Source organism: Chenopodium quinoa, unplaced genomic scaffold (assembly GCF_001683475.1).
Source record: "Chenopodium quinoa cultivar QQ74 unplaced genomic scaffold, ASM168347v1, whole genome shotgun sequence".
Taxonomy (NCBI): Eukaryota; Viridiplantae; Streptophyta; class Magnoliopsida; order Caryophyllales; family Amaranthaceae; genus Chenopodium; species Chenopodium quinoa.
Window position 1 is genome coordinate 2,680,108 of NW_018742263.1, and position 26,248 is coordinate 2,706,355.

At 40.9% G+C, this 26,248-nt stretch overlaps 1 protein-coding gene across 1 annotated transcript; it reads right to left on the bottom strand.

The window, feature by feature from the left end:
- Positions 1 to 1,988: 1,988 nt before the first annotated feature.
- On the bottom strand, positions 1,989 to 26,248 carry LOC110683398 (early nodulin-like protein 1). The gene is made up of 3 exons (XM_021859761.1): positions 26,174 to 26,248; positions 5,832 to 6,024; positions 1,989 to 2,341 (listed from the first exon to the last, which is right to left on the bottom strand). The coding sequence occupies exons 1-3, from the start codon at positions 26,246 to 26,248 to the stop codon at positions 1,989 to 1,991; spliced, it is 621 nt and encodes a 206-aa protein (XP_021715453.1).

Here is a 26,248-nt window from a genome sequence, read left to right on the forward strand (position 1 = left end):
AAAGCCCAATTTTAAACTAAATGTAAATAAAAATAGATATGATAACTATATGTATTAAATTTGGTAAACAACTATTTTTGGATTGTTGTATTTGCAAATTGTAAATTTATGACCCTCCAATTTTTTTTTTTTTTTTTTTTTTTTTTTTTTTTTTTTTTTTTTTTTTTTTTTTTTTTACAAAAGGTAAGTACCCTGAATCGAAACCGGGTACTGCAAAATCTGGTTTCGGTTTCTTTTTTTAGGAACTTGTTCAACATGTTCCAATTTCAGTTCTTATTTTGAGGGACCTGTTGCAACAGAAGTCGCATCTGGTTCCATAAAATTTAACAAGGTATCCTATTATTCTCACCCCTACCAATGAGATACAAAAAAATGACAGGGATTGGGAAAATGTAGGGTAATAATGGTTACTAACACACGTGAACATGGGTTTCTTTGCATATTTTATGTGTGAATATCTGAATACTGAATGTACCAAATAAATTAATTGTGTTATTAATAAGCAAATTTCAAATAAGAAAAATGGTGCAATTTTTTATTTTTTTTTATTAAAGAAAAATGTTGCAATTAAAAAATAGAGGAAAAGGTATATATATATATATATATATATATATATATATATATATATATATATATATATATATATATATATATATATAACTCAATCTGTGTTACTTCATGTCCGACATGGGTACGTGTCCATGCGTCTAACTTGGATATTTTGTGAAAATATTCTATGATTTTGAACTAAAAGTGAAGTGTTTGGGTGTCATACCTCTGTGCGAGTCTCGAAGGTCCAACCAGGGGCGGATCTAGGGGGGTTCAAAGGGTTCATTGAGCCCACGGATTTTTTTGAAAAAGAAATATAAGTTTTAATTTTTTTCAAAAAAAAGGAAAAATTAAGGGTTAAAAAAAAATTTTGTGAGGTAAATAATCAGTTGTGTAAGTTTGGCGTGTTGATAAGGGAGCGATTGTTAGAGGAGCAAGGCTACTCTTAGGTCTTGGGTTTGATTCCAGCTGCCCTCATTTTTTGTTTTTTCGAGTTCTTTTTGTTTTTTTCTTCGAGTTCTTCCGTTCTTAGTTAGTTTGTGAGTCCTCTAATTCCTCTACTGCTCTTAATTCTTAAATCTTTATTTGTTTATTTTTTTAGAATTATTGATAATTAGATTAATTACTGAATTGTTTAATTGGTTTTGATATAATGTTGAATATTTGAATTGTTTGACAAATTGAATTGTAGAAACTTAGAATTTTTTTAAATTTTTACTTGGTCTTTTAAGTGATAATTAGAAGAAGTTTACATTGTCATTTTTTTTTCGAGTTATTCCGTTCTTCGTAAGTTTTTGAGTCCTCTAATTCCTCTACTCCTCTTAATTCTTAAATCTTTATTTGTTTGTTTAATTTTTTTTAAATTAGTGAAAATTAGATTAATTAATAAATTGTTTAATTGGTCTTGATATAATGTTGAATGCTTGAATTGTTTGACAAATTGAATTGTAGAAACTTAGAATTTTAAATTTTTACTTGGTCTTTTAATTGATAATTAGAAGAAGTTTACATTGTCAAATTTGTATTTATTGGGAACTTGGGATATTTGTTTTATGTGTAATATTAATTTTTTGCAATAGAATTATAGATTTGTAGAAGTAGTAATGTATCAGCACGCTTTTAAAGTATGAAAACTCGAAGAATGCTTTTGTAGTTTTTTTTTAAAAAAAAAAATTGCGTAATCCATGCATTTGTAATGGAAATTTTGAACTAATGTATTGAATATTTAATTGATATATGATCATCGTTTTTTTTAAGATTCCAAACCCACAGTTTGGAATACCTGAATACATCACTGGGTCCGACACAGATACGTGAGGTGAAATGAAGCATCCGAGTTACATAGAACTCAATTAAGTATTTGATAAAAAACCATTTCAATTTATTACTCCACAAATAATAGTATTAAGAGGTCTTCTTAGTTTAACCAAAGCAAATAACTAAACCACCCATCCAAAACAAAACATAAACACACCAACTCCAACAGCAAAACTAAGTAGCCAATTGATTCTGAAAGCAGTGAAACCCACATCAAACGATTTGTTGGGACCGTTAGAAGGAGCATCAGCATCCGACGGGCTCGGCGAAGGGGCTTTTGAAGACAGAGCTGGGGTCGAACCTGATGGCGCAGGGGAAACGGAAGGGGGCGAGATTGTTGGAGCTGAAGCTGGTGCAGGACTAGGCTTCTTAGGCCTAACAGCAAGGACCACAATGACAAGTTTTTGCCCTTTCATACAATGATCTTCACTGCTACTAATGAAGTATTGTGGCCCTGATCTTCCAAAAATATACTCTTATTTCCCTTCAGTTAAGGTTTATATTGGCTTTTTCACGTTGCATTGGTTGTAGTTATCTCTTGTAACTACAAGAACTGAGTCATTTTCGCTCTTCAACTTGAAAACTGCAATCAAAATTAATTAGTAATAATAAACTATTAAATGTTTATACAGAATATACCATACAAAATATTACCTCCTAGGATATATTTTGTAGGAAATATTGATAATTACCACCATCTATTGTTGCCAAAACTGAAAATACTACCTGAAGGTTTTTTTTTTTTTTTTTGAATTTTACTACCTATTTTTTTCCAAAATTTTTTAAAATCCCATCACTTTGTGAGATGACGTAATTCGTTTTCCCTCTCTTTCCCTCTATCTTCCCTCGATTTCCCCTGTTCCTCAAGTTCACTCTTTCAATTTCATCTCTATCCTTTTCAACACCCACCCAAATTTATTGTCAAACCCTAACATTCAATAATAATTTTTCACTCTCTCTCCTTTTCATTGGGCTGTAATTGTTTTTTTTTTTTAATTTTTTTTTTTTGCTGCATATGAACATGATCATCGAAATGATTAATCACTACTACAATGTTAGTGTTTTCGCCCCAAATGCATGTTTAATTGTGTTTTCGTGATAATTACTTGTTTAATTGTCCAATTATTCATTCAATTTTAACTTCATAAACCCTAATTTGTCCAATTTAGCAAAACCCCCAAAGTAATTACCCCAACCCTAATTAATCTAATCAATTCACTTCGTTTTAGGTTAGATTGTATTAATTATAACCTAATTTGCGCAAATTTTTGTAAATGGCATCAAATTTCAAAGATGAAATTGAAAGAGGGGAGAAGAAGAACAGGGGATTTTTTTTAAATTACCACCCCAGAATGTACCATGTATTGAAATAACCACCCATTTTTTTTAAAAATTAAAAATAACCACCCATATTATACAAAAAATGTAGGTTTTACCACCCGACCTATACTCGGACCTGTTTTTCGAGCATTGGCCCCACATATCGGCTTTTTTTATTTTTATAAAAGTTGTTCTCGATTTATTTCGTCCCTTGTTTCACAAACTACTACCAAACTTAAAATTCTACATTTTTTCACAAATTCTAACAATTTTTACTCCAAGTTTTGCAAATTGACGAGCGAATCCTTTAAATAACGTACTTAAATTTTTTTTACACCAATTTGTACAACAAGGTAATTGAAGATCGCACTTAATTTTTATTTTTTTTAGTTATTTTGCAATGCTTTAATGAAGTAGAATTCAAGTTATACGTTATTTTTTGTTTGGTTTGTGTTTTATTAGGAATTTAATAATGTAATCGTTGTTTGATTCATTCAATTTAACTTGAATTGAAAATTAGGGTCCTTCATAATGAAATTGTGGGGCACATGCTCGGAAAACTGACCGGAGTATAGGTAAGGGTGGTAAAACCTACAGTTTTGTAAAATATGGGCGATTCTTTTTAATTTCAACAAAAATGGGTGGTTATCTCAACACATATTAAATTTTAGGGTGGTAATTTACAAAAAAACCTTTTAAAAACTTTTGGAAAAAACTAGGTGGTAAAATTCGAAAAATAAAAATAAAAAAAAAAAAATTGAGGTGGTATTTTAAATTTTGACAACAATAGATGGTGGTAATTATCAAAATTTCCTATTTTATATAAAAATATCATTTTAAATATCAAAAAATCTTGCGTGGACCTGGTCCACAATAATATTATTTTAGACCTAAGGTTTATACACACGTAACTGACATTATATTCAAAATAGTGACCCCTAATTTTAATATGGTAACCTTATTTTTAATGTTATTATGAACGTAAAGTATGACACTATATTGAATAGTGACCTAGTTTTAACATAGTGATCTTTATTATTCATATTAATCCTTATATTAAAAATTTCATTAAAAAAAATTTACCTCTTATAGCTTTTATAATGTCACACTAATTTTTATTTCAATATAATAACCATTGTTTTAATATAGTGACTTTTTTTATTATTAATAAAACAATCATATTGTCTTTAATCTTGTATGACTTTCTTGAATATGCTAGAAAGTAATACATTTGAAAAGTAAAAATTATTGAATTTATTTTCCTAGATCTAATGTGAAAAACTTCTGTTTTAAGGTAATAAATTTAAAGTAATGTAATAGTAAAAATTAAAATGTAATTTAATTTAAATTGTAAATTTTTTTATATTTGTTTTTGGAAAGAAAATTATAATAGTTTCCACATAAATATATACCAAAAACTATTGCATACATCCGGTTTACACTAATATTAGTGTACATCGAGCAGTATAACGGTAACTTTTAGCTAATTTTAAGGTAACTTTTTGTCTTTTTTTTGGGTAATTTTAAACATAAGTACCATTTTTATATAAATCAATAACAAGAAAAGTTTTATAAGGTAATTAAATTATATTCAATCACTAATAATTGATTTTTAGTCATTTAAAATGTGATTCTTTACTAATAAAACGTAGATAATTTTTATTTGAATTGGGTTACTTTAACCCATATTGGGGTAACTTTTATTCATTTCAGGGGTAACTTTTAATCACTTTAGGTTATCTTTATAATGGATGTACAATAATTATTGTACACCCGATTTTTTTAAAAGTTTGTATTTCCATGTATTCTATTTGTTTTTTATTGTTAGTGCAACACCTTTAAAAAAACAAAAACAAAATGCAACAGTACATTAAATAGAAATATACTACTACCTCTACTTCATAATACTCGCAACAAACGAATATTTTATATCTGACAAATAATACCCCTTTGTTACAAGTAATGCGAAGCAGAGGTAGTATTTTATATCTCTCTCCTACATGATTCCCACCACCCGTACTTTTTATTTATTATTGTTCCTCCCTCACGTCCCCTAATTTTGTATAACCTATACTAACCCGTAGTAAAAAATAAAAAATAAATAAATAAATAAATAAAAATAAAAATAAAATATCTATACTAGCCCACTACTTTTTAAAAAAATAATATTATTGCCTAACAAGCTTCATTTTCATAATATGTTAACAAATTAAACTTAACCACCTGAAGCTCTAAGATTTTTTTTACCCTATGTTAATCAATACATACATGTTGAATTTTTTTATAAAACAAAAGACATACGTAGTACATGATAACAAGATATGCAATGAATCAAAATCATCAAAAACAGTTAAATTTTCCAACCAACATCTTATACATAATCATGCAAAATTGTTTCTATTCATCTATACCCTAACTAAAATTTTACAGCTTAGTTTGGCTAAATACATTGCATACAATTTAAATTCCTAATAATTCAAATTGTATCACTAAATTTTCACAACTTAATTATACTATATATGGAAATGCATGGACACTCTTAAATGCAAATTCATACCAAATAAATCATATGATTTTTCGATATACAGTATGAATTATAAACCTTCATTCCAATTTCCAAATTATTGGAAACATTATGTATTAACGTGTATAATGAGATACTCCCATGTCACCCTTAATTACATACATAAAAATAAATAAACAAAAACAAAAAATGTTAACATAAGGCTTACATAAGGTATCGTTCACTTGAAACCTATTTCTTTCAGCCCAATGATTATAACTTTTACATGGATTTAGCACCCATCCATCTTTTCCACCAAACAGAAAATTTGTACCCTTGGGATGAATTAATCCATATCATTAACAACACAAAAATCAAGAACATAAATTTATGGAATCCCATTACTAATTTTAATTTATTTTTATTATTTTTTTTTAAAAAAAAGAGCAAGAAGAAGAAGAAGAATAATAGTGATTACTAATTAAGCACTCAAAGGAAAAAGAAGAAGAAAGACAATAAAATGTGATAAAAAAATCTTAAGAGAGAAGTATTATAGTGGGTGAGTAATGTGATGTGAAATAAAAGCATTTGGATATAAAAGGAAAGAATTAATCACGAGGTTGCCGTTGTGAAACATACCTCTTAGTTGTAACTGTTGTAATTATATTTGGAAATTTTGAATTATCATAATTATTAAGTCAACATATTAGCAAATTTTTTTTTAGACCTGAACATATTAGCAACTTTTAGTGTACAAATTCTTAAATGGACCTGGTTTACACTAATTTATTGTGGACCACTAACATTAGAGAAACTATGGTTGTTTTATTAATATAAAAAAAGTTTCCATAATAATAAAAAATGTCACTATGTTGAAATAAAATTCATTTTGGTAATATATAGGCTATAAGAGGTTAATCTTTTTGATAAAATATTTTCTATACTTGTCAATGTGAATAATAAAGGCCCCTATGTTAATATTAGGGTCATAAGACTCATAACGTCGTATTTTAAATTCACAATAACATTAAACTCTATACAAGTTTTAATAAAGGTTACTATGTTGAAAATAAGGTTACTATGTTCAAAATAAGGGTCAATATGTTCAATATAATGTCAGTTGCCTGTGTATAATCCTCGGGTCCACAATAATATTATTGTGGACCAGGTCCACGCAAGTCTTTTTGCTTTTAGTGAATGCGTTACATGAAAAAAATTATGATTCCTATCTATTTTTATAGCCAACGTTAGACACTTAGATGCATACACGTCGCCGTGAATTTATTTCAGTCCTTTTTTCTCTTCTTGTTAGTTGCTACATGCAAATATGCTAAATGAGTACAAGATTGATGCAATGAGATGTATGAGAAACATAATTACTCATTTTAAAAAGAATTTAAATTATTTGGAAAAATAAAACCTAAACAAATTTGTACAATTTAAAAAAATGAATTGAAGTAATAGGTGACATTGCCGAGTATTACAAAAATATTTAGTTTGGCCGTGTTAACTCCCTCTGTTTTTTTTTTTTTTAATTATTATTTTTAGGTGTTATACTCCATCTGTTCCAAATTATTCGCAAGGGTTTGACTTTTTACACTATTCACACATCTTTTGACCATCTTTTTAACTATTATATGTGTAAAGAGGGTGTTTCAATCGTAGGGGATCCTTCTCCTTACATGCCCATGGTCCTTTAAAAGCGTAGGACTTTACACTTTTTAGGGTGTATTAGGAATTGAATTCCTGACTGTTTGGGAAACCTTGAATTAGAAATGATACTCTCATCACGCTTTTTTGTAAGAAAAAAGTAGGAGTCGCCAATGAGTTTTAGAAAAACTCATAAACCTCGTTCATGCCTTTCTCCCAAGTAGAGTTCAAGGGATAATTAACACGAATCGTAAATTTACCCATGTCCAAATTGGTCTACATAATAAACAAGACATGATTTCGGGAGGGAGGGTACTATAATAACGTTCCTTCAAGGGAGGAATCACTATTCTATCCCTAGTTACGGCCTCTACTAGCTCTTCCTTTTTCACCATTTCATTACCAAACAATATATGCAACGTGATACATAAACTAAGTTGGTTGATTTTATTTATACACATTGTTCACGTTGGAATTATATTGCAAAGTCGTTATTCTTTATTTAATTCAAGTTCGTGAGAAAAACAAAAAAAACAAGATTCGTCTTGGCTTAAGTGATCACTCAACAATAAATTATTCAATTTTATTCTTATTTAACGAAAGATACTATGTGAAATTGATTAATTAGAAATCTGTTTAAGGTTATCAAACAACACTAATTAATTGATTAAAGTTATTTTAAACAATAAAACTAAAGGTGATTGATCTAAGTGCTCGGGACTTTACCACTTCTCTTTGCTATATCTTCACTTAGAACACTTATGCACTCCTTCTTAATCGGGAATCTCCACTGTAGTAACAAAGATTAAAAGGGGTGAGTGTTTAGGACAAGAGAGTTTGGTTGAACACAAGTTCACAAGATTTCTGCTAGCGTTTTAGGTTAATTTCAGTGTGTTTGAGCCTTTTATCAAGCCCCTATTTATAGGGAAGGGATATGATTTGGGTTTTGAGTATTTTGCCGCACCAGGTGTCGCGCGCATCTGAAAGGGTTGCGCGTGACTGACCAGCGCAAGTGATTTAGTTGCGCTGCTATAGATTGTCTTGCGCGTAGTATTATGGTAAGATTCGATTTCATATTTTTATAAAATTCTGAATCTTCCGCAAGCGCATCACTAGAGGTTTCACGCAACCTTATGAGTTGCACGCGCCAGACCAACGCAACTCTTTGAGATGCGAACGGATTTATCTGCGGCAGCATCAATTTTAACCAAGGCACCTCTAAATCTGTCATTATTAGGGTTTAAACTCGGGTTTAAGCCTAATTATGATTGGGCTTAGTTGATTGGACCTTAATGCTTTTGCTTTTTGGTTAGGCTAGCTTATTTTTATGTACTTGTAATTCAATCAGTAATCCACAAGTTTTCTTCGCTTTAATCGAACACGAAGATGGTTTTATTTATCGTCGTTGCAGTTCTTGTCGGGACAGGAGGCCAAAAGTAGATATCTACAGTTAGCCCCCACTTTGATCAAGTGTAAGATAAACATTGATCAAAGTAGCTAAGGAAATAAATCCGAGACTTTTTCTGGTTAGTTCTCAAAGAATACAGAATATTTCAGAAATGTTTAAGGATGTCGAAACAGTCCTTGGTTCACTAAATGCTTGGGACAAATAGTTGTTAAGGCCAGAAAAGAGTACTTTCTAGTCTTAAAGCGCTAAAGAATCTAGATTAATCTTTTGCAATCGTAGAACGCTTTACAAGTAAAAGTGTTTTGGGTGATGTCATGTCATGAGAAGAAATAGGTTTAAAAAGGATTAAAAGGGGGTGATGTCCTCCCAATCATATCACCGTTGGTCTAAAGTCCTTCGATATATCATTAAAACTTTAGTCTAATTTTAACAAATTTGAAAAGATGATAAAAGAGTGTTTTGGATTTCGTAGCCTAAATGTTTCGGCTTTGGCAGACTTAATAAAGTTCTCGACAATTCTCTTGTCAAAACTCAATACTCGGTGTCCACAAGATAAAAATACATGTCTCGGGACTAGAGTCATATATCCAAATCAAGTGAGAGAGAAGAAAATCGGCAACTCTCTCAGCAGTTTTGTCCACAAGATGAGTACACGTGTCTCAGGACTAGGGGCACGTGCTTACATAGATGCGACATCGTACGCCGCTCTTTATACAGGGGTAGACGACACCCTAACTGTCCGGTAAGCCAGTAAGCTCACTAACTACCGTATTTGCTTCAAATCAAGAAGTGTATGTTCTCGAATGGTTCGGCGCGCCTGTCGACTCGTGAGCTAACACCTAAAGTAAATTAAAGTAATTCCACCCTTTAGTTACAAGAGGTAGATCTTGTTAAGATGGAAAGAGGTGAAATTTTACGCAACACCTATGCAATACATTTTTACGCAGTCTCGTAACGCTTTAAAATTTTACGATGTATGATAACGCCATCTGTATTGGGTGTTTTTGTCCCTCGGGAGAGCTAATCTAGGTGTAGGAGAATCCGGGTGGTTGGAGCTCCGCCTCCGACGATCAAGTTAGAACGTGTAGGAGAGAGTAAAAAGTGCGGAAATAAAGGTGAGATCTTTCTCGGATTCTCAGAATGGAGATTTCTCTGATGTAAGAGAATGTCATTAATTGTGTAATAAATTCAATTTGTCCCACAAATGGGGGAAATCTCCCTATTTATAGGGTCATTCTGGATAAAGGTGCCCTTGTCTAGGTTATTTAACCTAGATTAGGTGGGCTGCCCGTCCTTTTGACGGCTTTTTGGGAATTGGGCCTTTAAAAACCATTAGTCCTCTTGATGATAGTGGATTCCACGTGTCACTTCGTAAGTGGCCCGATTTAGGCCAATATAGGATGGACACGTGTCCCATTCCTATTGGGCCACGTGGCGGGGTAATTTTACCTAAAACATTTGCCCCTCACATATGTGACATGGCAAGCCAAGTGGCATCCGTGACACGTGTCACTCATGCAGCGGTAGAACAGTAATTACTGATACCTTTTAGGGAATTTACCAGGATGCCCTTGAAGTTACCCCTCTTTAAATAGAAACTTTGCCTCTCTCATTTTCGCTCATTTACGAAAAAGTTCTTGAGAGAATATGAGAGAATTTCGACTTTTCTTTGAGAACAACCTTTCCGTCTGTCGCTTGCTGTTTACCGCCTGACCCAGTCGGCTTTTTCAACTTCAACGCTACCTCTTCAAGTAACTGCCTTCTCTTTTTTAATGCACAAATAAAACTATTATTGGCGATCACTTGAAATCATAATCACATTAACCTTAAACAAGATTATTAATTATCTTATTAAGCGTGATTAAAAGTATCAAATTCCCTTTAAACATGCAAAAAAGGTGTGATCAAGCAATAAATAATAAATATCAAGCAACATAATAAATAATAATGAAAAATTATTATAATAAATTATAATTAAAATAATCATCATATTAATAATAATTATAATAATAATCATGACAATAAAATTATAATCATAATCAAAACAATTATAAAAATAATCATAAATCATGTTAAAGCATAATAAAAGCAAGATCCTAGGCATGATACTAACAATATTAATAACAAACCCTAGTGATTAGGGGATTTTTATCCACCAATCACCGTCTGACAAGTGGACCAACCAGGTTCTGCCACGTGTCCTTCACGTAGGCCAATAGGAGCCTGCCACGTGTCAATCACAGATACGTCCTCTACGGACCAATTGAGACACGCCACGTGTCCACCCATGCCAAATGGGAAAACCGGCCAACAAGGCCCAATCCTGTTTAGAGGCCCGGTCAGCCCTAGGTTTACCCTAAACCTAGAGAGTGGCACGCTTCTCAAGACTATAAATACTTAATTAATCCTCATTAAGAGAAAAAAAGAAGAACAGAAACGTTACGGAACACACTAATAACCGGCTGATCTCGCTAACAAAGCAGATTACCTACATTAAACACTCTCACCTAGAGAGACCTTATTACTTTAATTTCCGTATTAATTACTCCTTAATCAGGTACTAACTTGACCGTTGGAGGCGGAGCTCTCAGGAGTCTCCGTTATTTTGCAGGTACAGGCGTCCGGTTCCAGTCTCGGAATTGTAACTCTCCCGCAGGACATTAGAAAACCCCGAAACATTTGGCGCCGTCTGTGGGGAGAGTACTTTAGAGATGGCATCCAAGTCTGTACCGACTCCTGAAGAGAGGCGTCCCCTAAACGACCCTCAAGTTCAGTCGGACCATGACACCGAAAGTGAATTTGAAGTTGAAACTCATACAGCTCCAGACGGGACCCTAAGGGCCCGACGTACCCGTCATACCGAAAGGAGGGAACGGGAGCATCTTCAAACAGGAAGCGAGCCAGCAGGCGCACCGCCTGCTCGGCAACAGCCGACTGATGGGTCTACTCCCATCACAAGGAACGAACTCATGACCTTCATGAGGGACTTCAAGGGAGAGATTCAAGAGTTGATCAACAAGAAGCCGCCTGCTTCAGTCAAGGAGCAGTCGGCCAAGAAACCCTCCACTTCACTGAAGAGGAAGCCAGTTCAAGGGCGAGAGGCGACTCCTCATCCTAAATCTAGGAAGCGGGAACCACCTGCCCTTGATTTCACAAAATTCCGTTATCCTACAGGAAATAGGAAACCGGTTCGTCATATTCAGGCGGACGGGTCAAAGCAAACATTCACAGATGCTCGGCTACTGCTAGAGCAGAAGAAGAGTGACCGATTGTCAGAGTCGGCTTCTACTTCAAACTTTCAAGACAGTTTGCGAAATGCCTCGATGAGGCATACTCAGTCGTACCATGAGAGTCAGTCAGGCGGCACCTCCCGTCAGTCCGGCTTTCATAGTGCCCAGGCGGTACCAAACTTACCATTTGTGCCGCAACAACAGTATTTTATGCAGCCACCTCCCTTTGGTGGACCTACAGCAAAAAACGTCCAACCTATGGACTGGCAGCTACGGTTGCTAAGACTTGGTGAACAGCCGTCGGCTTTCTCCAAGGAAATTACTGAAGCCGCACAGCCGGCCAAAGTGAAAAATGTACTAGTAGGCGCCTATGACGGCACTACTAACCCAGAAGACCATCTGATGGCATTCACCAACCTGATGTACCTTCAAGGGTTGGATGATCCCACTTGGTGCAAGTGTTTCCCAGCGACTCTCAAAGGAATCGCACAGCAATGGTTCGGCAACCTGCCGACTGGTTGTGTAAATAGCTTCAGGACGCTTGCTTACTTATTTGCCTCCAACTTCGCCATGAACATCCCTGCGAAGAAAACGACCCTTGATTTGGGAACAATTCAGCAGGGCGAGAAGGAGGGGCTTCGTTCTTACATCAGGCGGTTTAACCTGATGAGAATACAGATTCAAGGGTTACCGGATGAGGTAGCTTATACAGACTTTTTCAGAGGTCTCAAAGACGGGTCTACCTTCAAATTTGATTTGGTTCGAAAAAGGGTGGCGACTCTTCAAGAGGCCTTGATTGAAGCAAAAGCCTATATACAGGCGACTGATCTTTGTATGATAAAACAGTCGGACGGGAAAAGGTTCGACAAAAGAGAAGGACGACAGAAACAGTCGTCAAACAAAGATGAGAAAAGAAAAGAGGTCTGGGCGGCTGATTCCTCTAAACAGCCGGCCCAGAAAAAGAAAAAAGAATTCAAACCATACTCCCCAAAGTATGTGTTTAACAAGGATAACCAGTTTATCCTAAAAGAAATAAAGGGACAGATCTCAATTGAGAAGCCGGTCCCCATGAAGGGTTCGGCAAACAACCGGAACCAAGATAAAATCTGTGCTTATCATGATGACGTTGGTCATCACACCAATGACTGCATCAGTCTTATGCGGTACCTAGACCGCCTGGCTGAGCAAGGTGATCTTGACACTTATGTCAAGAAATCTACGGGGAACACTTCCTCAAGAAAGCTGTCGGCCAAAAAGAATCAACAGGCCGACAGCTCCGATAAAGATGATGCTGTCATCTACACCATTGCAGGCGGCTTCTCAGGAGGCGGCCCCACTATTAGGGGCAACAAAGATAATATAAGGCGGTTAGATGTAAATTCCGTTCACCAAGAACGGCCGTCCAAATATACATTTCCTGAGATTGTCATCACTGAAGAGGATCTAGGAGGGGTAAGGGGGCCGCATGACGACCCTCTCGTTATTGAATGTAAAGTGGCCAACCAGAGAGTTGGCCGAATCCTCATAGATACCGGGAGCTCCTCAGATCTCATCAGCAGCAAATGTCTGTCGAAACTGAAATATCAGACTGACTGCATACATCCGGCCTCCCACCCTTTAATAGGGTTTGGAGGAGGAGTCGTCCACCCACTGGGACGAGTAGATTTACCCATTCGCCTGGGCGAAAAAGGGGAAGGACGACACATGGTAGTCCGGTTCCTAGTAGTAGAGGAACTCTCGGCCTACAACATGATTCTGGGTCGACCAACCCTGAATAATTCCAAGGCTGTTATAATCCCGTCTCTTATGTTGCTCAAGTTTGAGAGGGATAATGGAACAGTCGGCTCCCTAAGGGGAGATCAGAGGATGGCCCGAGAGTGCTATCTCTCGGATGTCAAGCCCACTGTTATGGCCACTGGGTCAAGTGGAGAAAAAATAGACCTTGACAATGTCAAGGAGAGTGCGCCTGTTCAAGAAGCAGGCGGCAAAAAGAGAAAGGCGTCCCAGACAGAGTCCGCAAGAAAAGCAAGAAAATAGCAATCATTGGCAGAGGAGCGGCCGGATGAGTTCCGCCCTCAGCCGGCTGGTGAGCATGCGGACCTGATCTTAGACGACTCATGTCCTGACCGAACAGTCAAAGTTGGGACGACTGCTCTGAGAAACCTTGGTGACGACTTTCACAACCTATTGAAAGAATACAAGGACATCTTTGCATTTGAAGTCCATGAAATGCCAGGCATTAGTCCTGATCTGGCGGTACATAAACTCGCTGTGGATCCGAAAAAGAAGCCGGTACGGCAAAAGAAGCGGAACCATGGCGAAGAAAGAAGTCAGGCGGCAGCCGCCGAAGTTAAAAAATTACTTGATGCAGGGTTCATTCGGTAATGTTACTTCCCAGACTGGGTTGCAAATGTGGTGCTTGTTAAAAAGCCAAATGGCACCTGGCGAATGTGTGTAGACTACACAGACTTAAACAAGGCGTGCCCCAGAGACAGTTACCCTCTGCCTAAAATTGATAACCTGGTCTACTCAACAGCCGGCCATGCCTTGATGAGTTTCATGGACGCCTATTCTGGTTTCCATCAAATTCCCTTATGGAAGAAAGATCAGGAGAAGACGGCCTTCGTCACTGATCAGGGGTTATACTGTTACACGGTCATGCCGTTTGGTCTTAAGAATGCCCCGGCTACCTTTCAACGAATGATAAACACAGTGTTTTTTGATCAGATTGGGAGAAACGTCGAGGCATATATTGATGATATGATTGTCAAGACTAAACTTCAGAAAGATCATCTGTCGGACCTCCGAGAAACTTTCGCCACACTCAGGCGGCACCATGTCATGCTCAATCCCAAGAAATGTGTATTTGGAGTTGAGTCTGGGAAATTTCTTGGATTCCTTATCAATCAGAGAGGAATAGAAGCGAACCCTGAGAAGGTGCAGGCGGTCATTGACATGCAGTCGCCTCGTACCATCCGAGAGGTTCAGAAGTTAACAGGTTGTCTGGCGGCCTTGGGAAGATTTCTAAGCCGATCACGCGACAAATGCCTATACTTTTTCCAGGCAATTAAGAAAAAGGCAAGGTTTGAATGGGGGCCGGATGCGGAGGCCGCCTTCCAGAAATTAAAAGTTCACTTGCATTCCTTGCCGAGGCTGGTCAGCCCTTTGCCCAAAGAGGTTCTCTACATGTACCTGGCCGTCTCTGATCATGCGTTAAACGCTGTTCTCCTTGCTGAAAGGGACGACTGTCAGCTCCCTGTCTACTTTGTCAGTCACGTACTGAAAAATGCCGAGTTGAGGTATCCCCTAGTGGAGAAATTTGGTCTTGCACTCTTCATGGCTGTTAAAAAATTGAAGCCCTACTTTTTGGCACATACAGTCGTCGTGTATACAGACCAGCCTATCAAGCGGCCGCTGACCATCATGGAGTCGTCAGGCCGAATGATCAAATGGGCCATAGAAATACAGAGCCTCGAAGTTACTTTCGAGCCTAGAAAAGCAGTGAAGGGGCAAGCCTTTGCTGACTTTATTGTAGAGATGACTCGTCCTCCTGACTCTCAAGTTCCAGACCAAGTATGGAAGGTAAATGTGGACGGAAGCTCTACTTCAAATGGTTGTGGAGCAGGCGTCATATGTCAGTCGCCAGAGGGCGACAGGTTCGAGTATGCTCTACGCTTCAGTTTTCAGGCTTCAAACAATGAGGCAGAATATGAAGCTTTACTAGCCGGGATCCGCATGTGCAAGGCGGCAGGGGCAAGAAAAATAGATGCCTGTTCCGATTCACAATTGATAGTGAGTCAGTACAATGGCGAATATGAAGCAACCCATCCGGCCATGATCAAGTATTTACAGGCGGTCCGACAAGCAGTCGGCTCCCTTGAGGATTTCCATCTGATCCAAGTGCCGAGATCAGAAAACAACCAGGCGGATGCACTGTCAAAATTAGCATCATCCGCCTCCTCTGATACTCCTCGAACTGTTTTTTGGGAAGTAATGGAGAAGAGAAGCATCGAGGAAAACCCTATTGGAATCCTAGACAGAAGCTCAACCTGGATGGATTCAATCAGGGCATATCTGACAAACGGTACACTGCCGGATGATCCTCAACAGGCGGCAGCACTGAAAAAACGAGCCACCTGTTTTGAAATGATTAAGGGAGAACTTCACAAGAGGGGGTACCTTCAACCCTTCTTAAAGTGTGTTACTCCAGAAAAGGGACGAGAGATACTAGATGATCTTCACTCTGGTTACTGTGCTTCTCATATAGGTGGTAGGATGCTTGCTCAAAGGGCAAGGCGGCAGGGCTACTTTTGGCCTACTTTGGAAGCAGATGCAATGGAGATGGTGAAAAAATGTGACAAGTGCCAAAGGTTTGGCAAACTAATTCACCGTCCGGCTACTGACCTCACTACCATTCACAGCCCACTACCGTTTGCTAAGTGGGGCATGGACATTCTGGGTCCATATACGCCTGCTACAGGCGGCAGAAGGTACATACTTGTTGCCGTTGACTACTTCACTAAATGGGTAGAGGCGGAGGCTGTAAAGGGAATCAAGACGAAAGATGTAATTTCATTCATTTGGAAAAATGTCATCACTCGGTTCGGGGTTCCCATGTCTATGGTTTTTGATAATGGTCCCCAATTTGAGACGCCTGTTCTCAAAAGCTGGTTGGGAGACCAAGGAATTGCAAACTACTTTGCATCTGTCGGCCGTCCACAAGCAAACGGCCAGGTAGAAGCCTTTAATAAAATCATCTCAGACGGTCTCAAGAAAAAGATTGAACGAGCAGGCGGCCTATGGGCGGATGAACTACCACATGTTCTCTGGGCCATTAGGACGACTGAAAAAGGGGCGACTGGAGAAACTCCATTCCTCCTAACTTATGGTGCGGAAGCTGTTCTTCCAATAGAACACTACGAGCCGACTCTTCGTGTAATGCTATATGACGAAGAGGCAAACTGGGAAGCCATGCGCCTGGCATTAGACTCACTTCCTGAAAAGAGGGGCAATGCTGTTTTGCGCCATGAGATCTATCGCCTGAGAATGACTAGATCATACAACAAAAAAGTACACAGGCGTCCACTAAAAATGGGGGACTTTGTACTTAGAAAAATGGAAGCAGTTGGTAGGGCTAATGAGTCTGGCAAACTAACTCCTAACTGGGAAGGACCCTACCGAATCTATGAGGAAGTCAGGGACGGTACCTACCGTCTGGAAACACCAGACGGACAACCGTTGCCTCGAACTTGGAATGTAGATAATCTTAAGAAATATTTCTTTTGAATGATGTAAAGTAAAGAGCTACTTAATAAAAGTTTGCACTTGCTATTCAATTTTGTACTACGAGGGGCATGCCGTCTGTACTTTTACAGTCGGCTACTCTCCATTGAGTTTTACACTATCTTCAGAGGGGCATGCTGTCTGTACCCTTACAGTCGGCTACTCTCCATTGAGTATTTCACTCTTATCTTCAGAGGGGCATGCCGTCTGTACCCTTACAGTCGTCTACTCTCCATTGAGTATTTTACTCACAATACTTAGCTAAAAAGATTAGGGCCTGGGCGGCTACCCTTCTTTTACTTAGCACCTACGTTCACCAAGAACTTACCAAGGCCACAGGCCGAATGATCAGACCAGGCGCCAAGCCAACTGATCAAATCTACAAAACTAATACGACCTGTCCCAACATCATAGCAGGCGTCCGACGGCATCCCTCCGGATGAAATTCGTCGCAGAGAGCAGCTCCCTTTTGGGTGGAACATTGTTCTATAAACTAATTACACGGCACCTATACGACTGTCCCCAAGGGCAACCACGTAGCTGTTTTTGAGACAAGGATAACTCTATCACTAACCAAACCACTGGTAGCAGTTGACATCTGAGTCAGATGACCGCCTGTATTACTTGGGATAAATGCAGGGGGTACCTATTGAGTTAATAGCCAACAAACATTGGCGAATCAAGGGTCTAGCCGGCCTACGCCGCCTGGTACCTCTACTTCTCAAACAAAAGTGACGGCGACTGAGTAACTCCAACGTTAACTCATAGTCACTCCCTCAAATTTGGTATGGAACCTTAAAGGTTTGAGTCGTCCGCCTGTTTTTAACAAACAAGGGCACCCAAACCCCTATTCCTACTAGGTAACCTATAGAGTTAATAGCCAACAAACATTGGCAAATCAAGGGGATCAGCCGGCCTCATCCGCCTGGTACCTCTACTACTCAATCTAGATTGTGACGAAGACTAAGTAACTCCTATGTTAACTTAATAGTCACTCAAACTTAGTATGGAGCCTAAAAGGTATGAGTCGTCCGCCTGTTTTTAACAAACAGGGGCTCTCAACCACTACTCTTGCTAGGTTAACAAATTATGAGTTAAAAGCCAACAACATTGGCATTAAAGGGAAACAACCGGTACCCGCCGCTAGTTATCTCTACTACTCAATTCCTTTGCGACTAGGTAATACTCTATTTACTTGGTCAGACCACTTTCCTACTTGGTTAAAATTACAAAAAGACAGGCACGCCTGCCTAAAGAATCCAGACAAAATAGTTCGAATACCGATTGAATAAATGGCCGACTGATCGTCTATCCTGGAAACAGACAACCAGTCGTCCAGGGGCATAGGCGGCGTACTAACTATCCGTACCTGTCTGCAACGTTCGGCCATGTACAACAGTCGGTCTAGTAAACAATGGGATATTAGATATGGAATACTTGGACAAATTTGAAGCAAAATAAAAATTCATTAAAAATAAGCCGGTCATTAAAGACCAGCAAAATATTCAAAGCCCCGCCCCCCTGGCCGGGTAAATACAAAGCAAACGGCACGCAGGCCGTGGAAAAAATACATCAAGCTTAAGAAGGGGGCAGTTCAGTATTAGCAGCTGCCGCCTGGTCAGCACTCTTCTTGCTGGACTCGGCTTCAGCTGCATCATCTTTTGATGCCTTACCCCCAAGTGGCACAAGCGCCACAACCGGCTCCTCCTCCTCCTCCAACGCTTCTCCCAACGCCTCTTCTTCAGCTGCCGCCAGGATCTCTTGATTATATGTTTCCGAACACTGGCGGTACGTTCTTTCCCAAGAGGCAAAGTCGGCATTGGGGAACAGGGGGCCCCAGGTTATGCGCTGGATTTGAGCGGAGTCTTCCATCATCTCCCGGACGAGCTCTTTCTTCTCTTGCTCGGCCTTTTCCGAGAGCTCTTGGGTAAGATTCTTCTCTTGGCTCACCAGGCGTTCTTTTACGCTGGCCAAGGATTTGTCCATGGCTTCGTAAGAGTACATGTTTTGGCGAAGAGGTTTCAGCTCGGCCTTAAGATTTGTGATGGTCGCCTCCAGCTCGTCATTCTTCTTCTGGGCCGCCTCTAACTGAGCCCGAACAGCGGCGGTAGCCTGCGCTTGATAATAAAGAATATCAATGGTCAGTACTTCATTTTGGGCAATTTGAAACATTGCCTTATCACAGTTAGAGGCGGCCATAGCTTTTGCAGCCTTTACCTCTTTGTTCTTCCGATCAAGCGGCTTGCGAAGGCCGTTAACTCGGAGCAGGGCCTAAGTACAAAAAAAAAAAACAACAGGCGTCAGTTTCCAAACAAAAAAGATAACAGGCGTCATGGAATTCAAATACTCAAAAGAGTATACCTCAGCAAGGACCCCTGCAATCCCATCAAGGTCAAGGGTGCCGACCCCCCTGACCGCCTCCCTTTCAGATGGAGGAACTACTTTGATCATGGACTTGGCTACCTCTACCAAGTCAAGCCCCTGAGGGCCGGCTGCATCAAGCGTTAAAAAGCAAGTTAGACCTAGTCAAGAAGGAAGCAAGTGTAAAAGTTTTTACAAGTAATTGTGCATACTTCTAGGCGGCCCCGCCGGAGTTTTAGAAGAAGTGGTCGGCTGCTTCTCAGCCGCCACTGTTTTCCTGGAAGACCCAGGAGAGCTTGCAACAGTCGTCCTCCGGGCCTTGGGGTCCGGCTGTTGCGAGGAAGAAGCTCTTGGAGTGCCCGACTGAAAAAAAAAAAAAAAAAAAAAAAAAAAAAGAAAAAGAGGAAGAGTTTCGAAGCCTACCAAGGGTGCCCCCTTGTTGGGGGAATCGGTACAAGACTGTTGCATGAGAGAGGCCCGCAACATGGCCGCCGCAGTCTTGGATGCTGTTATTTTACTCATGGCGTCAGCTGCAAAAAATAAACAGCAAAGTTAGTAAAGATCCCAAGTAAACAAGGCGTGAAAAAACAGAGTATTTGTCAGGCCGGCTACCTCTAGAGCACCGACTGCTGAGGCCACAGGCGGCCAAAAAGTACTCGTCATAGAGCCACTTGAAGCTCGGGACGCAGTTTAGGGGTACTTGCTCTCGTACCCCTGAAGTAGAGTTCACCCTAGTCTCTACTTTGAAGAGTCCTTTATCTAGGATCTCTTTTTTAGCCTTTGGGGGAACAGGCGGCATGCTGCGGCCGCCTGCGAGAAGAGGCGGATCCCTATTCCACTTGTTAAAGCGTTTGTTCAGCTCCGTGTCTGAACCCTCGATGATAAGGAAGGTGTTCCGCCAATCCTTCCATTTGTTCGCCTTACCTCTCGTCATGAGGTAGCCCCTATGGCTTGTTAATTGATACCAGCCGGTACCTCCCGACTTAGGGGTCCGGCTGAGATAGTTCATGTGGGCGAAAGCCTCAAAGCTTGGCTCCACCCCGTACATTTCGCACCCGGCCACATAGCCGAGTACGTTTACCCAAGAGTTGGGGGCTAACTGCCATAACCCCAAATCATACCCATCTAAAATCCGCTGAACAACCAGATGTAATGGGAAGCGCAGTCCAGCTTTGATGGCCGCCACATAGCAGCCAAAGCAGCCGTCATCATAGCTGGTACCAGCCGGCCAGACGACAGTGTCTTCTGGATCCGGCACGAACAGTAAAAATTCGGGGCCCATTCTGTGGTTAGCTATAAAGCTCTCCACTTTTTCTTGCATGGCTGCGATCCGGCCCCGGGGTACCGTGCAGTAGTAGGGGGTGTTTTCCTCTCTGTAAGAGGCGGACGGCTCCGCCCAATTGTCCCCCTTCTCAACTGCATGAGAAAGCCTCGCCTCTTGTAGGCGGCTGTTTCTTTCTTCTGAGCCTGGAGAAGCGTGGCCAGAAGAGCTGGACTCGGACTCGTCCTCTGACGAGTCCGAAGAGGACGACTCCTCCCCTCTCCCAGAGGGGCCCGCCTCCTCTCCCTTAGAAGGAGCAGGAGGAAAATTAGACATATCAACGGAGAAATGGGAAGGGACCACCTTGACCCCTCCCTCAGAACTGTCGGCTTGGCAGCCGCCTCGTTTCACTTCTACATCTGGCGCCTGGTCAGATGTTTCACTAATGAGCACCCTTTGGGAGGAGCCGTCCGAGTTTGAGATCATAGCAGTCTTTTTTGTTCTGACCATCACGTTCTGCATAGACACAGATACAGTCGGACTTTGTATAAAGGGCAAAGATGGGTCCAGAAAAGGGCAGGTGGCACTCCTAGTCCTAGATTCAGCCGTCCCCGGTGACCGGCTGATCACTAACTTAGGTCGTGTCGTGTGCTTCCGTGGTGCCATTTCAAAAAATAAAAAGAAAATTAAGAGTAAGAGAACTGAGTTACCTGAACGAGTGACGGTTGATGAAGTTCTGAAAATCCTGTGCAGTCGGCTTGTCAGAACAGGCGGTAGGCAGAAAAGGTCCGAAATGTCAGAGCAAGTTCAGGGGTCCGAATGTTCTCGCAAAGTTCTCAAATGTGAAAATGACCGAAGTCAGCACTTCCTTATATAGGCAAAGTGAGAAGGCGAAGGGTCGCTTCCAAATTCAAAATTTGGGCGGGAAAATCTCTCGGCCATTTGCAAGGTGACACCTGTAGCAGGCCGTCGCCTGTCACCGTGCGGCACCTGTCACAGGTGACACGTGACCAGTCACGTGCCACCTGTGAGGGGCAAATGATTAGGGGATTTTTATCCACCAATCACCGTCTGACAAGTGGACCAACCAGGTTCCGCCACGTGTCCTTCACGTAGGCCAATAGGAGCCTGCCACGTGTCAATCACAAATACGTCCTCTACGGACCAATTGAGACACGCCACGTGTCCACCCATGCCAAATGGGAAAACCGGCCAACAAGGCCCAATCCTGTTTAGAGGCCCGGTCAGCCCTAGGTTTACCCTAAACCTAGAGAGTGGCACGCTTCTCAAGACTATAAATACTTAATTAATCCTCATTAAGAGAAAAAAAGAAGAACAGAAACGTTACGGAACACACTAATAACCGGCTGATCTCGCTAACAAAGCAGATTACCTACATTAAACACTCTCACCTAGAGAGACCTTATTACTTTAATTTCCGTATTAATTACTCCTTAATCAGGTACTAACTTGACCGTTGGAGGCGGAGCTCTCAGGAGTCTCCGTTATTTTGCAGGTACAGGCGTCCGGTTCCAGTCTCGGAATTGTAACTCTCCCGCAGGACATCAGAAAACCCCGAAACACCTAGCATGTCACTAAGCAATAAAAATCAAATCTTTAGCCCTAACATGATACTAACAATCATAAATATTAGGAAGAACATCGGAGGCATCGTAACAATCATATTTAATATTAAAATTACCCTAGACATGATACTAGGAATATCATAATAATAATATAAACATGATTTCTACATTAATAAATCAATGAAAACCATTAAAAGTACTTACTTTGATGCCTCGTACCTCTTTCTAATAACAAAATACACGCGTTAGTAACTTTAAGGAAAGTAATAAACAAACAATTAAATTAAATAATTGAAAGAGAGATTTGGGACCAAACCCTCAGAAATTAAACCTTTCACGTCTAGGGCGAAGGCAACTTTGAATATGGCTAGGTGTGTCTAGATCTTGCGAATGCGGAATGTTGTATTTGAAAGCAAGTTTAGAAAGAGAGAAAGAGAGAAAGAAATAAAGATGAATTGATTAAGGAAATCTTAATGAGAATTAGCGAATGAAAACTGATTGTAGGTGAATATTAATTAAAACTGATTGTTGATGAGAATTGTGAATGAAAACGGAGTTTTTAATACGTTATTTATAAAGAAAATCACCCAAAAAGATAAATTAACATAACAGAGTCCTGGCGCAACTGAAATAGAGCTGGCGCCAACGCTGGCTAACTGGCGCCAAGTGCCAACACTAGCGCCAGGCGCCAGGCGCTACGCTTGGCTCTAGGCGCCAATTCCTGGAGTCAGGCGGTGTTTTGGGTGTTTTTGTCCCTTGGGAGAGTTACAACACGAAGACTGATCCGGCGTGAGCTGTACCTGTAAAACAAACGGAGACACCGATTGGGTGGTGCTCTGCCTCCGACGCACAAGTTAGAAACTTGAAGGGAGAGAAAAAAAAGTTGCGGAAATTTAGGTGGGTATCTGCTCGAATTCCAGGCTCAGGTCTTTCTCTGATGTGAGAGAATGCAGGTGTAATAAATGATTCAATCTGTCCCCGAAATGGGGAAATATCTCCCTATTTATATGGTCCTTGGAGAGCGTGCCCCTATCTAGGTCACTTGACCTAAATTTTAGTGGACTGCGCCGTAAAACGACGCTTCTAAGGATTTGGGCCCTTGAAGGCCGCCATTTCAGAAGTGTATCTGAGGGCGCAAAGTGTCAAGAGGATGTTTAAGCCACGTAGGCCATCCTGAGCTTGACATGTGGCTTCCTCTGATTAGTCCACGTGTCTAGGGTATTTTTACCCTAAACATTTGCCCTTCACAAGTTGCACGTGCATATCACACGGGGCCTGTGACACGTGTCCACCTTTCTTAGGTGAACAGTAACGGGTATATTTTTGAATTTCAAATCAAAGATTTCCCTCCGCTTTCACTTTATATAAATAGAAAGTTACCCCCCCCCTTTTCTCAACTTACGTTCACATTTGAATTTTTAGAGAGAGAAAAAGAGAGATTCTAGAGAGAAGTTCTCTGCTTCCTTCTACGTCACATCAAGTTCAAACTTCCGAGTGCTAGCAGTTCAACACCCGGTTTACCGGCTGTAGCGGTTTTCAGAGTTTTCCAGAGAAAAAGCGAGGTAACCGCCTGTACCATTTTAGCTTTCCTCCCTTTCAATGTGTATACCATTTTTTCTCCGCCTGTATACCTAGCTTTTTAGAGAATATAAATGAGTTCCCAATCCACTCACTTGGCACTCCCTAGGACACTTAGCCGATCCCCCGGAACGACTGAGTCTAGAATAGAGGGTGCCTCTTCTGGACTGTCGGAACCAATATGCTCATCCCCGAATTCCTCCCTCTCTGTGTCTGTGCAAGACACAATGGCAAGAACGAAACAGACGGCCAGACGGTCTAAGAGCCGGCGCACTATGAGAGTGCCAGCCGATGAGGTTTTCCCGGACGGGGAACAGAGGGATTGGGAGGAAAGCGGATCTGACGAAGAGGCTCCCTCTACTTCCGGGAGCTCTAGGGTACGAGAGGTAGACGGCGAGGGAGCCGCCTCCTCTAATGAAGCCGGTGTTGCTGAGGCCGGCCAAGGGTCAAGGGCCGAATCTTCCGGCTCTGACCAGGACAATTTTGCGGCTGACTATCAGTTGCCGCCCAAGGTCGCCGACAACCCCAACCCTAAAAGGACCCGGATGCTGCCGGGTAACATCGCCCTCCTCAATAGCGGATTCAGGGCCTTCAAGGAAAAGCACCCCTTTGGAAGGGGTTGGGAGATTATCGTTCCTCCGGCTGACGCCGTAATGGCCTGGGGTGATGACATTGACCATGCAGACGACTACTTCATCTGCTATGAGGCGGTTATCGAAGCCGGCCTCCAGTTCCCCCTACACCCCGAAATCAGGAAAATTCTTAAGGGGTACAATGTAGGGGTTTGACAGCTTACCCCTAACTTGTGGGTGAATATTCTCAGTTACATCGCTGCCTGCGAGTTTCAAAATATAAACCCTAGTTTTTCCGCCTTCGCTCATATGCACTACTTGAGCAAGGCCCCAGGCGGCCGTGGGACATGGTATACTCTGACTACCTTGCCCCAATACTTGATGACTTTGGACAAAGTGTCCAAATGGTCCGGGTGGAAGGACAAGTTTTATTTGGTTTCTTCCCCCACCCTAAGACACAACCGGACACTGTACCGGTACAATACTGAACAGGCTCTTCTGGGACGTAAATGCCCTCTCCCGGCGCTATCTACTAAGGCCCGGTAGCAAATATTGGAGTCGGGATTCTTTGAAACAACAACTGAGCCCATGGGGGATGGGACTCACCTCAATGTACCTAAAAACTGGATTTACCATCCGGACTTCTTCAAGGACGAGTGCTTCTTGTCCGCCTGCGGGCTAAGTACCATGTTTCCCCGGGGTAGAATATTTCTCATCCTGAAAGATTGTTATTTTACTTTAATTGCAAACTTGCCATAATTTATTCTAACCATAAATTCTTGTTCTTGCAGACGAAGCCTTGAGAATGGTAGACAAGCCGAAGACACCGGCTAAGTCCGCGGCGCTGCTGCGCAAAGAGGCGGCACTTGCCAGGAAGGCAGCCGTCGAGGCTAAAGATTCCAAGAAAGGCGGTATAAGATCGCCTGACTTAATGTGTTTGCGTATTTCCTTTTCTTTTACAATTTTGCCGGTTGGGTATACTTACCCTTTGTTTATTTCTTAGGAGTCCGTCAAGAAGATCCCACGATCTTTCTCCAAGCTGCTCAAAAGGCAAGGAGACGATCTGGAGAAGACTCCGGCTGCTAAAGCCTCCAGGAAGGGCCCTCCTCCTCCCCAGACACAATTATCTGCCCAATCCGATCGTCCAACGACCGGGGGCAAACCTCCTGCTGTGCTGAAAAAATTGAGCGAAAGCTCAGAACGCTCGCAGTAGAAAATGCCGGATGCTCTACGACATCAAAGGGTGGCGAGCCACCTAATGTTGCAGGCGGTGTGGCAACGCCTGGGGAGGAGCAGAATCCGGAGAACCATCCGGAAGCCCAAGGTAAGGGAAAAATTGAAATACCTTGGCCACTTGATTTTATGAGAGTCAAGACCAAGGTTGATCCTTCTAAAGGGTCCGTCTGCAACCGGCAACGGATGAATGCCGACTACGTTGCCTCTATCTCACAGAGTATTACTTTTGATACAGATCTGACTTCTCACCAGCCGGATCTTGCGGGTTTTGCAAAACGGATGGTGAGGACCCTCATCCGGTCTGAGAAGAACTCAATACCTGATCTGCAGGTCGTGGAGTTCGACCGGATAATGAGCCAACTGGCTGAGGTAGTGAATCCCACAACCTTGACAT